The following is a 12,451-nucleotide window of genomic DNA, read 5'->3' on the forward strand; positions in this document are numbered from 1 at the left end:
ATACCACCAAATTCCTGTGGCTCCCGAGGATGTGGAAAAAACAGCGATAACCACACCGTTCGGTTTGTTTGAGGCGACCAATATGATGTTTGGGTTGCGTAATGCTGCGCAAACATGCCAACGTTTCGTCGACGAGATCATACGCGGATTGGATTTTGTATTCGCGTATATAGATGATTTTTTGATCGCGTCAGTGAACGAAGCGCAGCATTATGAGCACCTTAACATTTTATTTAGTAGGCTGGACAAGTACGGGGTTGTCATAAATCCTGCAAAATGCATATTCGGGGTGGATGGTATTTCTTTCTTAGGATACTCAGTGTCGGCACAGGGCATCAAGCCGTTGGACGAACGCGTAGAAATAATTAAGAATTTTCCTTCACCTAAGACAATAAAGGATTTACGCAGATTCCTCGGAATGATTAATTTTTATCGTCGATTTATTCCGGGGGTTGCTCGAATCTTATAGCCACTGAATAATTTGTTTAAAGGATCGAAGAAGGGTAACGTGCCTGTAGTTTTTAACGAAGACGTAGCTCGCGCATTTGTAGAAGCCAAAGACGCTTTACAGACCGCGGTTTTATTAGCTCATCCCATATCTGGCGCACCAATTAGCGTTATCGTTGATGCGTCGGATTACGCTATGGGGGCTGCGTTACAACAGCGTGTAGACGGTGCATGGCAGCCATTGGGGTTCTACACTAGAACATTATCTTCAGCACAGCAGAAATATAGCGCGTACGATCGCGAATTGTTAGCAATTTATAGCGCTATCAAATATTTCCGTTACGCTGTTGAAGGTAGACAGTTCATTATTTACACCGATCATGAACCACTGACGCATGCTTTTAAGCAAAAGCTGGAGAAATGCTCCCCGCGTCAATTTAGACATCTCGACTATATAAGTCAATTTTCGACAGATATTCAGCATATTAGAGGTGCAGATAACCCTGTTGTTGATGCGCTGTCTCGCGTCGAGGCTATTTCAAAGGCCATTGACCATCGCACTCTGCAAACGACACAGAGAGATGACGAAGAATTGCGGGAATTGTTAACTTCGAGTACAAGTGTATTGAAGTTTTCTGCGATGTTGCAAGAAATACAGTAAGATCGCTTGTTCAGAGAATGTTACGTCGCCGAATTTTCGATTCGCTACATGGGTTGTCACACCCAGGGGTTCGAGCGACTCAAAAACTGATCGCGGAACAATTCGTTTGGCCAGCGATGAATACAGATGTACGCGCTTGGGCACGTCAGTGCATCGCGTGTCAACGATGTAAGGTGTCGAGACACGTGTCTGCACCTATTCAAAACTTTAAAAATTTATCCGGACGCTTCGAACATTTACATATTAACATTATCGTTATGCAATATTCAAAAGGGTTCAGGTACTGTTTGACCTGCATCGACCGTTTTTCGCGTTGGCCAGAGGCCATCCCCATAACAGACATGGAAGCGTCGACGGTCGCATCAGCCCTGCTGACGACGTGGGTTGCTCGTTTTGGCGTTCCTATGCGAATTACCACCGACCAAGGACGTCAATTCGAGTCTCACCTCTTCCGGGAGTTGTGCAAACTTTTGGGTTCCGAACATATTCGCACGACAACGTACCATCCTCAGGCGAATGGTATGATCGAGAAGTTTCATCGTCAATTGAAAGCTGCGATCAAATGTCACGTCACGGCAAATTGGGTCAACATTTTACCTCTAGTTTTATTAGGAATTCGGACAGCAATTAAAACAGATTTAAAGGCATCGACTGCCGAAATGACTTACGGAACGGGAATCCGGTTACCAGCAGAGTTTTTCAACTCTAGTAATTTGGACCCGAATTCTGAATTCGTAGCTCGTCTTAAAGAACGTATCGGTATAATCAAGCCACAACCTGTCACGCGACATGGTAGTCGAAAAACATTTGTCTTTAAAGAACTATCGTCTACTCCGTATGTTTTTCTTCGCCGCGACGCGGTGAGAAGTCCATTACAAACGCCGTATGATGGACTGTACGAAGTCGTAGAAAGAGGCGAAAAGACATTTGTTATTAAAATTAATGAGGAAAACGTTAGAGTAGAGTATAGATCGATTAAAGCCTGCATTTGTCGTACCGGACGATATCAGAGAACCGGTGGATTAATGCGAAAGAACAACAATATACCATGAAGCCGAGCAGACTAACGTCGAGGGTACTGTCGGTCAACAGGTTCGGAACCCTCAAGTCATGTCAACTCCAGCGACAATATCCAATCGGTTTAGGACTAAATCTGGAAGATCTGTCCGGTTTCCGGAGCGTTTCCAAGCCAGATTCAATTAGATTAAGTTAGTAATAAGTATGTAAATATTATAGATTACGTTTTATGAGTGTAATATGTATGATTGCGATTTGTAAAAAGTGTGTTAGTATGTTTCTGATCGTACGATATTTAGTTTGGATTAATATTGTCACTGGAAGAGGGGTGATGTGGTGACGCTTGCGATGGTGTTGAGAGAGAAACTTTTGGGCGAAACTTTTTGGCAACGTCGTCGACTTGTAGGCCCTTGAGCAGGCCATATCATAAAGCGCGTGGGCCATTTGTTTTTCCTCTATCACAGCGTCACATTCCCCTACAAACAACTCGAGGTCCCAATATTTGGGTACCTAGAACGAAAGGAGAACGCTATGACGAAGTGTCCTCATGAGACGACATACGCAGTGCTACGCTCGTCACACCATTGTGCAAAATAAAGTTATTTTGTGCCTCAATACGAGTCAATTATTTCCACGTATATCACCTCACAATAGTTTCGTTTGTACTCTTTTCTGTTATCCTATTCTATCCTGCTATCGAAGTCCACTATTCATGTTGTACAATCACTCCATTCTTACTATTTACCTTAATCCATACATATCCATACCCATATCCGTATGCATATCCTAATCCTTATCCTTTCCTGATGGAAGTAGCTCACCACCGTCACGTGGTTTCCATCGACCAATGACACTTTTTTTAATTAATATTCAATAAGCGAAGACACTAATGTGTATGAACTTGATTTCCATAAAAAAGTGTCATTGGCCAAGACTGAGTTAGTAAAATTTTTCTTCAGGTATAAATGGTATCATTAAGACTGATACGCGACCTGTCGATATTGTTTTTACACCTCAGTCAAATAATACGGGATGCGAGAGATCCGATCGGGCGACCGTAATATCCGGGCGCGCGGGCCGATTACCTGAAACGGCGCGCACCACTACCTATAACTGCTCACTGCAGAATTAGTTTTACGAGTTCCATTTTCGGCAATAGCTTATTTTGTAAGCTAAAGTTCAAGGAATATGGTCATATTTCTTTTTAATTTTTGACCCCCGACCCTCTAAGGGAAATTTGCAAAGGAAAAGTTTGTTTATAATTTTCCATATTATAAAAAAGAGTTCCCAATTAAAAAATACATTATTAAAATAGGCCAAACCTTCCCGATTAAAATAAAAAAAATCAACTCAATACGAAAAATAGTTCCTGAGATAAAAATTCCAAAGTACACCCCGGTTTCACGAAAATAGGCAAAAATTGAAAACTTTAACCGTATGTATTTTGTAAACAAATTTGATAACAGCAAAATTATGACTTCAACCGCCCTGTAATTTCATGTGGACTATATCATATTCAATTTTGAACAAAATCCCTGATATCGAGGTCAAAAAGTAATCGATTTAGCGTGGAATGACACTCTTGCGACATCTTCACATGCAGTTAAAGTATTGGAATTTCGTTACAGAAGTTTCGTTACAGATGTAAGAACGCAAACAATGAGACCATGCGCCACATGAACAAATCGGAAGTTTCGATTTGTTAGTTCACAGAAATAAAGAGATTGATTGTTCAACAGTCGATAGTGAGTGGAACGAACTTCTGGTTAAAAAAAAAAAAAAAAGAAAAAAAATAGTAGGAAGCAAGCGTTGCTGCATAACAGGTAAACAGATGTGAGACTGTATTTTATAGTTTATAAAAGTCATGTTAATACTCATGTGTTCTTTAAGAATAAACTAACTAAAATCGCAAACAGTGTTGAATAATTTAATAGTTTTCCTAAACAGAAGAGTAACATCATGCGTCAATTTCCATGTCGCCACGCGCGACAATATGCCTCATATGAGGGCTGCGAGAAATTTGAGTTAATTGAGGGACTCAATCAAATTAGTACATGTAGAAAGTCGTACAAATATTGGTGAGGAACAATCTTCTTCTGAAACAGCTCGCTTAGCTTCCTACGCTATTTCTCTTTTAATAGCGAAGAAGGGTAAACCATTCACTGAGGGCGATTTCGTAAAGAAATATCTCACTTAAGCGGTTCCAGCCTTCGGAAATTCAATTTCATTTGAAGAAGTTGCGAGCATCCCATTAAGTAATAAAACCGTGGCTTCCCGAATTTCGGATATTATTTAATTTATCGAAGAGAAATTATCTGCAATTCTAAACACCTGTCGTTATTTTTCTTTGTGTTTGGACGAAAGCACCGATAGCCGTCATATTAATCAATTGAACATTTTCGCTCGAATTGTACAAAGTGATTTCTCGTATGTTGAGGAGCTTTTAGACTTCGTGCCTTTACGTTGTACAACGATAAGTGTAGATCTTTTCAGTGCAGTAGAGAACATCCTTCGAAAATTTGGCACTTACCCTTCCAAATGCTCTGCAGTGCTAACCGATGGTGCGAAAGCCATGACAGGTATCCAGATAGGACTGTATGGACAATTTAAAAATCGCAATTTCAAATTTCCAATGATACACTGTATCATTCATCAGGAAGCGTTATGCAGAAAAGAAATTAAATTATCTTTCGCCATGAAACAGGTTTCGAAGATAATTAATTCTATTAATGGCGGCAATAAATTTCTTTCTCATAGGAAATTTATTGAATTTCTTGAAACGTAAACGCTGTATATACTGATGTTCCCCTTCATTGCGAAATTCGCTGGTTCAGTGCAACAAAATCTTTAACCAAATTTTTTGCTATAAGAAAAGAAATTTCTTTTTTTGCAAGAAAATCCAAATATAAATTCGGTCGAATATTCTTCATTGTTAAGGGGGCAGATTCCTTGTGTTTTGAGCTGTGTGCGTGCGCTCACACAAGCAAAGAAAGCCATACACGTATACGCGATGAACGAGAAAGACAAACGGTTTCGTAAATTACACTTTACGTTTCGACACTTGCATAAATGAATTTTTCGCGGGTACAAAACCTACCCGGGTAGACTTCACTACAGGGTGGTCTGGTCCGTTAAAACTCCAATAAACACTATACGTTGAGAAAACTGTAAAATTACAAACTGTAAGCATGAAACAAACGCTGTTGTAAACTAGCAAGATGGCTGCCGAAGTGATATTTTTGCAAATATCTCACGATTTAATGATTTTTTCACTCATAGCACACCAGATCACCCTTCCTTGAATTAGTACAATATCGTGGGAATGTGATTTTCCTCAATTTAACACTTCTTGAAGGCATAAAACGTAATATTCGTTGGGCACCCGTTTTGACAGAAAAATAGTTCAACGATTTGCCGTTAGAAACGTCGATGGTATATCTTGTGTATTCCGCCCTCATTCTATAACGGCGCTCAACGTAAGCTCTTCAGGCACTAAAATTTGAATTGTACTAGAAATTAGAGAAAAACTGAAGTTGACATTAGATGACAGAAATGTGAATCCAGACTTCAGAATTCTCAATTAATCAATAATTTCTTAGAAATGAATGTTTAAACAGTTGATACTTGGCTTTGCCTCTCTCTCTAAATTACCAAAAAATCATTGCAGAGATGTAAAAACTCGTTATTATAAAAATAATTGTGAACGATGAATTAGAATTAATCTTATAAAACTAAACAATTTTGTAATTAGTTCATAGAAAACAACAACATTTTTGTAAGGAACAAAAGCATGTATGTACAAGGATGTTTAAAAAGCAGTTATATAACGGGCATTTCGCTCGTCTGCGAGATTCGTGATCTGTTGGTATACGTGACCGACCGAAGGTTGCCTTCGGTTGGAGAATCCGTTGTCCTAGCAGCAAAACACGGTCAGTTGTCGTATGACTCGTTTTTATCGTTAAAATTGAAGTTCAAACAAAGTAAGCATTGTCGAGCAACGGTTTTGAACTCCAGGCTCGATGTCGAGTGGGGACATCGGAGCCTGAAGGAGAGAGAGAGTACATCGTATTACAATAGAACGAAACAAAAGATAATTGGTGAGCGCCGTGTAGTGGTAAAATTTAGCACGTTTCCCGCTTTGCGGAGACACACGCGGCTCTCGGCCCCAGTCGTCTTACGCAGGGGGAGTAAACTCTTATGTATGACTTTGGACACTCGTTAGTACACTTTCTAAGGAGTTATCTCAGATGGCACCATGATCGCACCACATCACGTGACTGGACGTGACTGATATTCAAATGTTTTGGCGCTACTATTACCGCCAAAACCGCATAGCAACTAATAGCAACAACTAATAGCAACACATAGCAATCTTGATTGCGGACTGTTGCGAACTGCGAAGAGAATTAGAGAAACTTTTATATTGTTTTATTAATAATAGAATTGTGTTGAAAATTTGATTAATAAGCTCACGGAATATTGTTCACTCAGTGAACTTATTTTTGAACTTATTTTTCAAATTTTTGTGCATAAATTATAAACTTTTCTAAAGTTTGTTTCAGGATAGTAGGATAGTGAGGTGCAGAGGAGTGGAGCTTCAAGTAAAAAAAGTGTAAAAAGTGAATAAAGACATATAAGTGCATAAAACACATAAGTGCAGACAGTTTATATAAACAATTTGTGTGAACGTTTGGACATCAGAACAAAATGGTGAGAGCGTGTGCAGTTCCACAGTGTTCATCGGGTGTGACTATCCCAGCGTACCACTTTCCCAAAGGTGTCGTACGATCAGAGTCTTGGGCTAATAAAATTCAGTGTCCTGTACTACTTAAACTGACAAGCACTGAAAGGCGCAGATACAGGGTGTGTTACAGACACTTTGAAGAAACCTCATTTCTGCGTTCTACTCAACGAAGAAGATTAAGATATGATGCTATTCCAACTTTGCATTTGCCAGTGCAGAGCCAGAACAAAGAATATGCATCTGAAAATATAGAAGCAGAAGTATATCCAGTTTCTGCTACAACAGTAGAAAGTGATAACAATAACGAACACAAGAGTCTCATAAAGAATTGCATGAGCGAAGAAATAACTGAAAGAATTTGTGAAGAAACACTATGGGATATTAATGAACATAATGAAGCTGGTCCAAGTAGTTCAATAATATCAGGACAGTTAGAACAGTGTTCAATATCACAGAAAAGTCACAGAAATATACTACTGCAGGACAACATGAAACAGTGCCAATTGACACCAAAAGCAGCTAAATTATACAAAATTGCTAAAACACTGATGAAACGCAATCGTTATGCACACAGGAAGAGAGAAGATTTAAAGGCACGACTGGAACGAGCAATGGTGTTATCAGAATCTAATCTGGTACATAGATTTCAAAATCTATCCACCACGCAGAGGATGTTCATCGAAATGCAGTTACGTACATCCAGATCCATGCCACAGGTAAGTAAAATTGTAGATGTAGCTAATGATATACCAGTAGCTACCCAGCATTTTCAGCCAGCCACAACAAATCGTACCAGACATGTTACTACTACTACTACTACTACTGTTCACATGGGAGGCAACATGATGCAGGCAGTAAGAAAGGTAATGTTTACAATTTTAATATTTTTTTGCACGCTGCTCCGCATGCATGAAGTCCCTGAAGATGTGCTCCAGTGATGATGAACCCTGTTACCCTGCCTGCCTGAAAGAATGATGCTGTCTTATGGTTTCTACTTATAATCATACTACTTATTTTTTCTACTTATTTCTTATAGTTTCTATTTATTCTTTTATTTAATTGCAACCATATGCCTCTAACTGGTTTTGTGTTTGGGTATGGCTATATAACTATATTTGATTTGTAACTATTTATTGCTGCTGTGTAATATATGCTGTATTTTCATTGTATTATTTTATTGTAATTTGTTTATAACTTTATGAAATATGTTTTCAGGGAAGACGCTACACAACAGATGAGAAAATATTGGCCTTAGCACTTCTGAAGCAGTCTTCTAAATCATACAGGCTCCTGAGGATGCTATGCAATCTTCCAAGTGCAACCACATTAAAGAAGATGCTAAGAAAAATTCCAATCAAGACTGGAATATCACAAGCTGTGATGAAACATCTACGTGGTCAAGCGGATACCATGAGTGCTCAAGAAAAACTGTGTGTATTGATGTGGGACGAGATGTCATTGATGCCCCATGTTGACTACGACGTTAACGAAGACAAAATAATAGGCTTCGAAGACTGGGGCACAAGAAGAACTTCAAGATTTGCAGATCATGCCCTTGTCTTCATGTTAAGAGGACTACACAGTGGTTGGAAAATGCCCATTTCCTACAATTATTGCGACAGCCAGACAAAAGCACCACAATTAATACAGTGCATCAAGAATGTAGTAAAAGCACTGAAGAAAACTGGGATAGAAGTTGTTGCCACTGTATGTGATCAAGGATCGTCGAATGTTGCTGCCATCAACACATTACAGGCAGACACACTGAGGAAAAAATGGAAACAAGGAGAAGAGCACCGTATGTATACATTATTAGGTTTTTCATATAATTTAAAAAATGTAATATTGTGAATCAATGCAATCATTTTATGCTTATAGGTGACATAATTGAAGTAGATGGTATTCAATTGATACCACTTTATGATCCGCCGCACTTAATTAAAGGAATAAGGAATAACTTATTAAATAAGGATCTGGAAATAAATGTGACACCAGGAAGAAAAGAATGTGAAAGGCAATTCGCATCATGGAGAATAATTGAACAGGCGTATAATATGGATATCTCTGGCTACGTGGTACGCCCCATGATGAAGAGACTCACAAACGAACATGTTGTTCCTGAAAAAATTCCAAAAATGAAAGTGAAGTACGCATCGCAAGTGTTCAGCGAAACAGTAGCGTCACATATAGGATTCCTTAGTCGCCACCAATGTAAGTAAAAGTTATATTTTACTATATGAATAGTATGGACGTTCTGTTATGCTTGAATAACTGATAAAATATTCATTACTACAGGCGTTGTAGAAACAGACCATGGCCCATTAAAAATACCGAAGGAGGAAGGCCTCACGACAGCGGAAGTCCTTAACTTTTTCAATAAATTATTTGACTCCGTTAATGGGCATAGTGCAGCCACAGAAGCTCAACTGAGGACAGTCATTTCAGAAGCCAGTGCACATGAAGAATTTTGGTCTGACGCGATTAAATATATAAAATGTATGCGATATGTCCATCCACTTACAAAAATGCCAGTGTCTGGATCACTATGCTTGAAGAATTGGATGAAGACTATCTCCGCATTTCAAGTTCTATGGAGATTATTGAAGACACAGGGATTTAAAAATTTCAAGACAAGATTGATTAATCAAGATCCCTTGGAAAATTTTTTTGGATGCATACGATCTGTTGGGCATCAGAACGTACATCCCACTCCGTACGGCTTCCAGGTGGCATATAAAAATGTGCTCATCAATAATATTACCTCCAGCCAAAGTATTGGCTTCAATTGTGAAGATGTCTGCAGTGGACACTTTCTGTTTACATTGAAGAAGCTTTTAACAGAAGAAGAAGAAGAAGATATCCAATCTGCAGTGTCCGAGGTAATAATGGAAGAAACGAGTGCTGCGTCTCAAAGTACTGAAAATATAGCACAGGAAGAATATGAAGAAATTAATAACTGTGCAATTGTAAAGAAAATAATTTGTACTAGCCCTCATAAAGAATGTCAGTTGTGCAAAGCATCTTTTTGCAGATTTAACGAAGATGCATCAATACAAAATGTATTGAAAAAAATTGATATTATGCTGCACAAAACCATGCCTCATGTTTATTTCAGAAGTAAACTCCAAGAACACATGGAGAACATGTTGCATGACGAAATAAACTTATCGTTTATTAAATGTAAGCAGCATGTACAACAGTTAAGAAAGAGAATATTGACTGTGAAAATTTCATATTTTATTAACAAGTGGTGCACCACAGTCAATAACATTCTATGTGGGAAAGACGTCAGAAGGCGACAAGATGCAGTACTTCAGCAAGCACTGTTAAAACAGATGAAGTTTAGAAGATCCGTACGGAAGAAGACCAATTAAACATTATTATCATGTATTTTTATTATTTATTTATGTATTTATTTATTTATTTATATATTTACATATTAATTTATTTATATATTTATATATTAATTTATTTATATATTTATACATTTATATTTTTATTTACTTATATATATATATATTTATATTTTTATGTTGTATTATAATGTATGCACTTTTAACTACATTATATGTATTTTTATTTATTTATATTATGTATTATATTTATTTATTATATATTTATATTCATATTTATATTTATATGTATTTATATTATATGTATCTATATTTAAATTAAAATTTTATTAAAATAAACTATTGTGTTACAAAACATATTATGTCCTTTAAGCATAAGTTTACTTCTAAGTTTAAAGTAATCGTACTGTAGTAGAGAGGTATATGTATGTGTATGTATGCGTATAGAATCGTATAGCTATATATATAGGTTTTAGTTGAGGGATATAAGTTAGATGGCACTGCTAAGGTCCATAAATTACACATGGGAGATTACCCTCCCTGGTCTTACGACAGCCTAGCTTGCGACAGTCAGTGCGACCGATCGTCAAGCATCTCTCAGCTTAGCCAGTCTCAGGATTTTAAGTAGTTTGGTTACCAGACACTTGAAGTCTCACTCGCTTTCACAGCTGAAACGTTGTCTCCTGCGACAAGGAAGCTGCTCTGCTCAATTCATACGTATAATACGTACGACAGAGCACCTAGTCCGTCAAAGGTGACAATTTAGGGAGATTTGCGCTCTTGGAATCGGGGGCTGCCCTGATTCTCTGAGTTTCGTCTTCGTCTAGGAGCAACAAAGGCCGCTGCCTGTTGGATCCCTGAGAGACGGGTTACAACAGAGAGGTCTAACGTACGTGCCTATCACCTCTGCGTTACTCGCGTTCTGCCACCCCATTTAGAAGCAACTCCCGTGTGACGAATAGAAGCACACGGTGAGGTGAACGGAGTCGCGGAGCCTCTGGCCGTCCTCAGCCTCCAGAACTAGCAATCGCTAGTTATAGCGTGTCCCTCCGCTCGCGAATCCCCAAGTTATCGGGATTCGTACGAAACGATCCTTTTTATAAGGTGCAAGGTGAAGAGAAGAGGTCCCCCCTCCTCTCAAGCCACTCGCTCATAGACTTCTTCTTCGCACCAGAAGAAGAGTCGATAATACAGTCCACTGCATTACCTTCGTGTTACAGGCAAGATATTGCTATCCCCTCCACATAGGTTCGTGAGCGAAGCCTGGAGTCGGGAATCTTCGGTACAGCTTGATTTACACTCTCGCTTACTGCTGCGGTTCCGTCGCGTTTCTTTTTTCAGACGCCAACGTCGCTGAAGGAGGCAGGCCGACGTCACCACCTTACACCAAAGGCCCTCCGATCACCGAGGACCAAGGACCCCCCAGCCCCCCAAAGATAAACAGGATTCGTCAATAAACGTCGTTACAAAGCCCTTTTAAGGGCCGACAAAGATTGAATTTGTGTATCAGTTTCTTTCGTATACCCTCACTCTCACCTTATCCGGACCTCCGTTAGATCACTTATTTTAAGCGATTCTAACAAGGAAATGAAAGAGACATTGATTAATTCATTCCTTAGACACACTTGAAAGAGTTCAGACGTATTCATAAATAAAACATTATTTTTCTTCGAATAGTTTAAATCATTTATTTTTAACAGTTAAAGTTACAGTTTTGAGTTACTGAGTTATTCGTTTGAGTTTAGAAGTTTTGAGTGCGCTCACAGAGTCGGCCCTCGTTCGCGAGCAGAGCGCTTTAGCGCTCCACAGGCATCGACCCACATTCCAAGTTCCTGCAAACTCTAGATCTTCGAGTGGTTCGCGCAACAATCTCAACCAATTTGGTCATATTACAATCAGCATCGATGAAAATACAGATCAGTCGGTAAATGTAATCTAGAATTTGACAGCTGAATGGCGTATGCATCGAATACACGAATACAGACGCAAGACAGGCTTAGTTGCCAAAACGTATTGAAAGTTTTGGTCACGCTGTTACCACATATATGTATGTACATATTACAATTCTGCCCATCAGGAACGCTCGAACGAATCCAACTCCAGGCGAGATTTTGATTCTTACTAATAAGGGAACATCGCGAAGTGAAAATCTCAGACTTTGATGAAACTTTACAGGATTGTAAAATAGCCGAAAATATTCGACACGTATTTTTTTATTGCTTCTAATTC

General features: G+C 38.8%; 1 protein-coding gene across 1 annotated transcript; it reads left to right on the top strand.

Annotated features, from left to right (window-relative positions):
• The first annotated feature begins 6,573 nt into the window (after positions 1–6,573).
• LOC143187475 (uncharacterized) lies at positions 6,574–10,243 on the top strand. The gene is made up of 4 exons (XM_076391686.1): positions 6,574–7,732; positions 8,085–8,667; positions 8,748–9,080; positions 9,165–10,243. Exons 1-4 carry the CDS (start codon positions 6,833–6,835, stop codon positions 10,241–10,243), a joined length of 2,895 nt encoding a protein of 964 aa, XP_076247801.1. The 5' UTR covers positions 6,574–6,832.
• The last annotated feature ends 2,208 nt before the right edge of the window (positions 10,244–12,451 follow it).

The sequence above is a fragment of the Calliopsis andreniformis genome, unplaced genomic scaffold (assembly GCF_051401765.1).
Source record: "Calliopsis andreniformis isolate RMS-2024a unplaced genomic scaffold, iyCalAndr_principal scaffold0048, whole genome shotgun sequence".
In the NCBI taxonomy this organism is placed as follows: Eukaryota; Metazoa; Arthropoda; class Insecta; order Hymenoptera; family Andrenidae; genus Calliopsis; species Calliopsis andreniformis.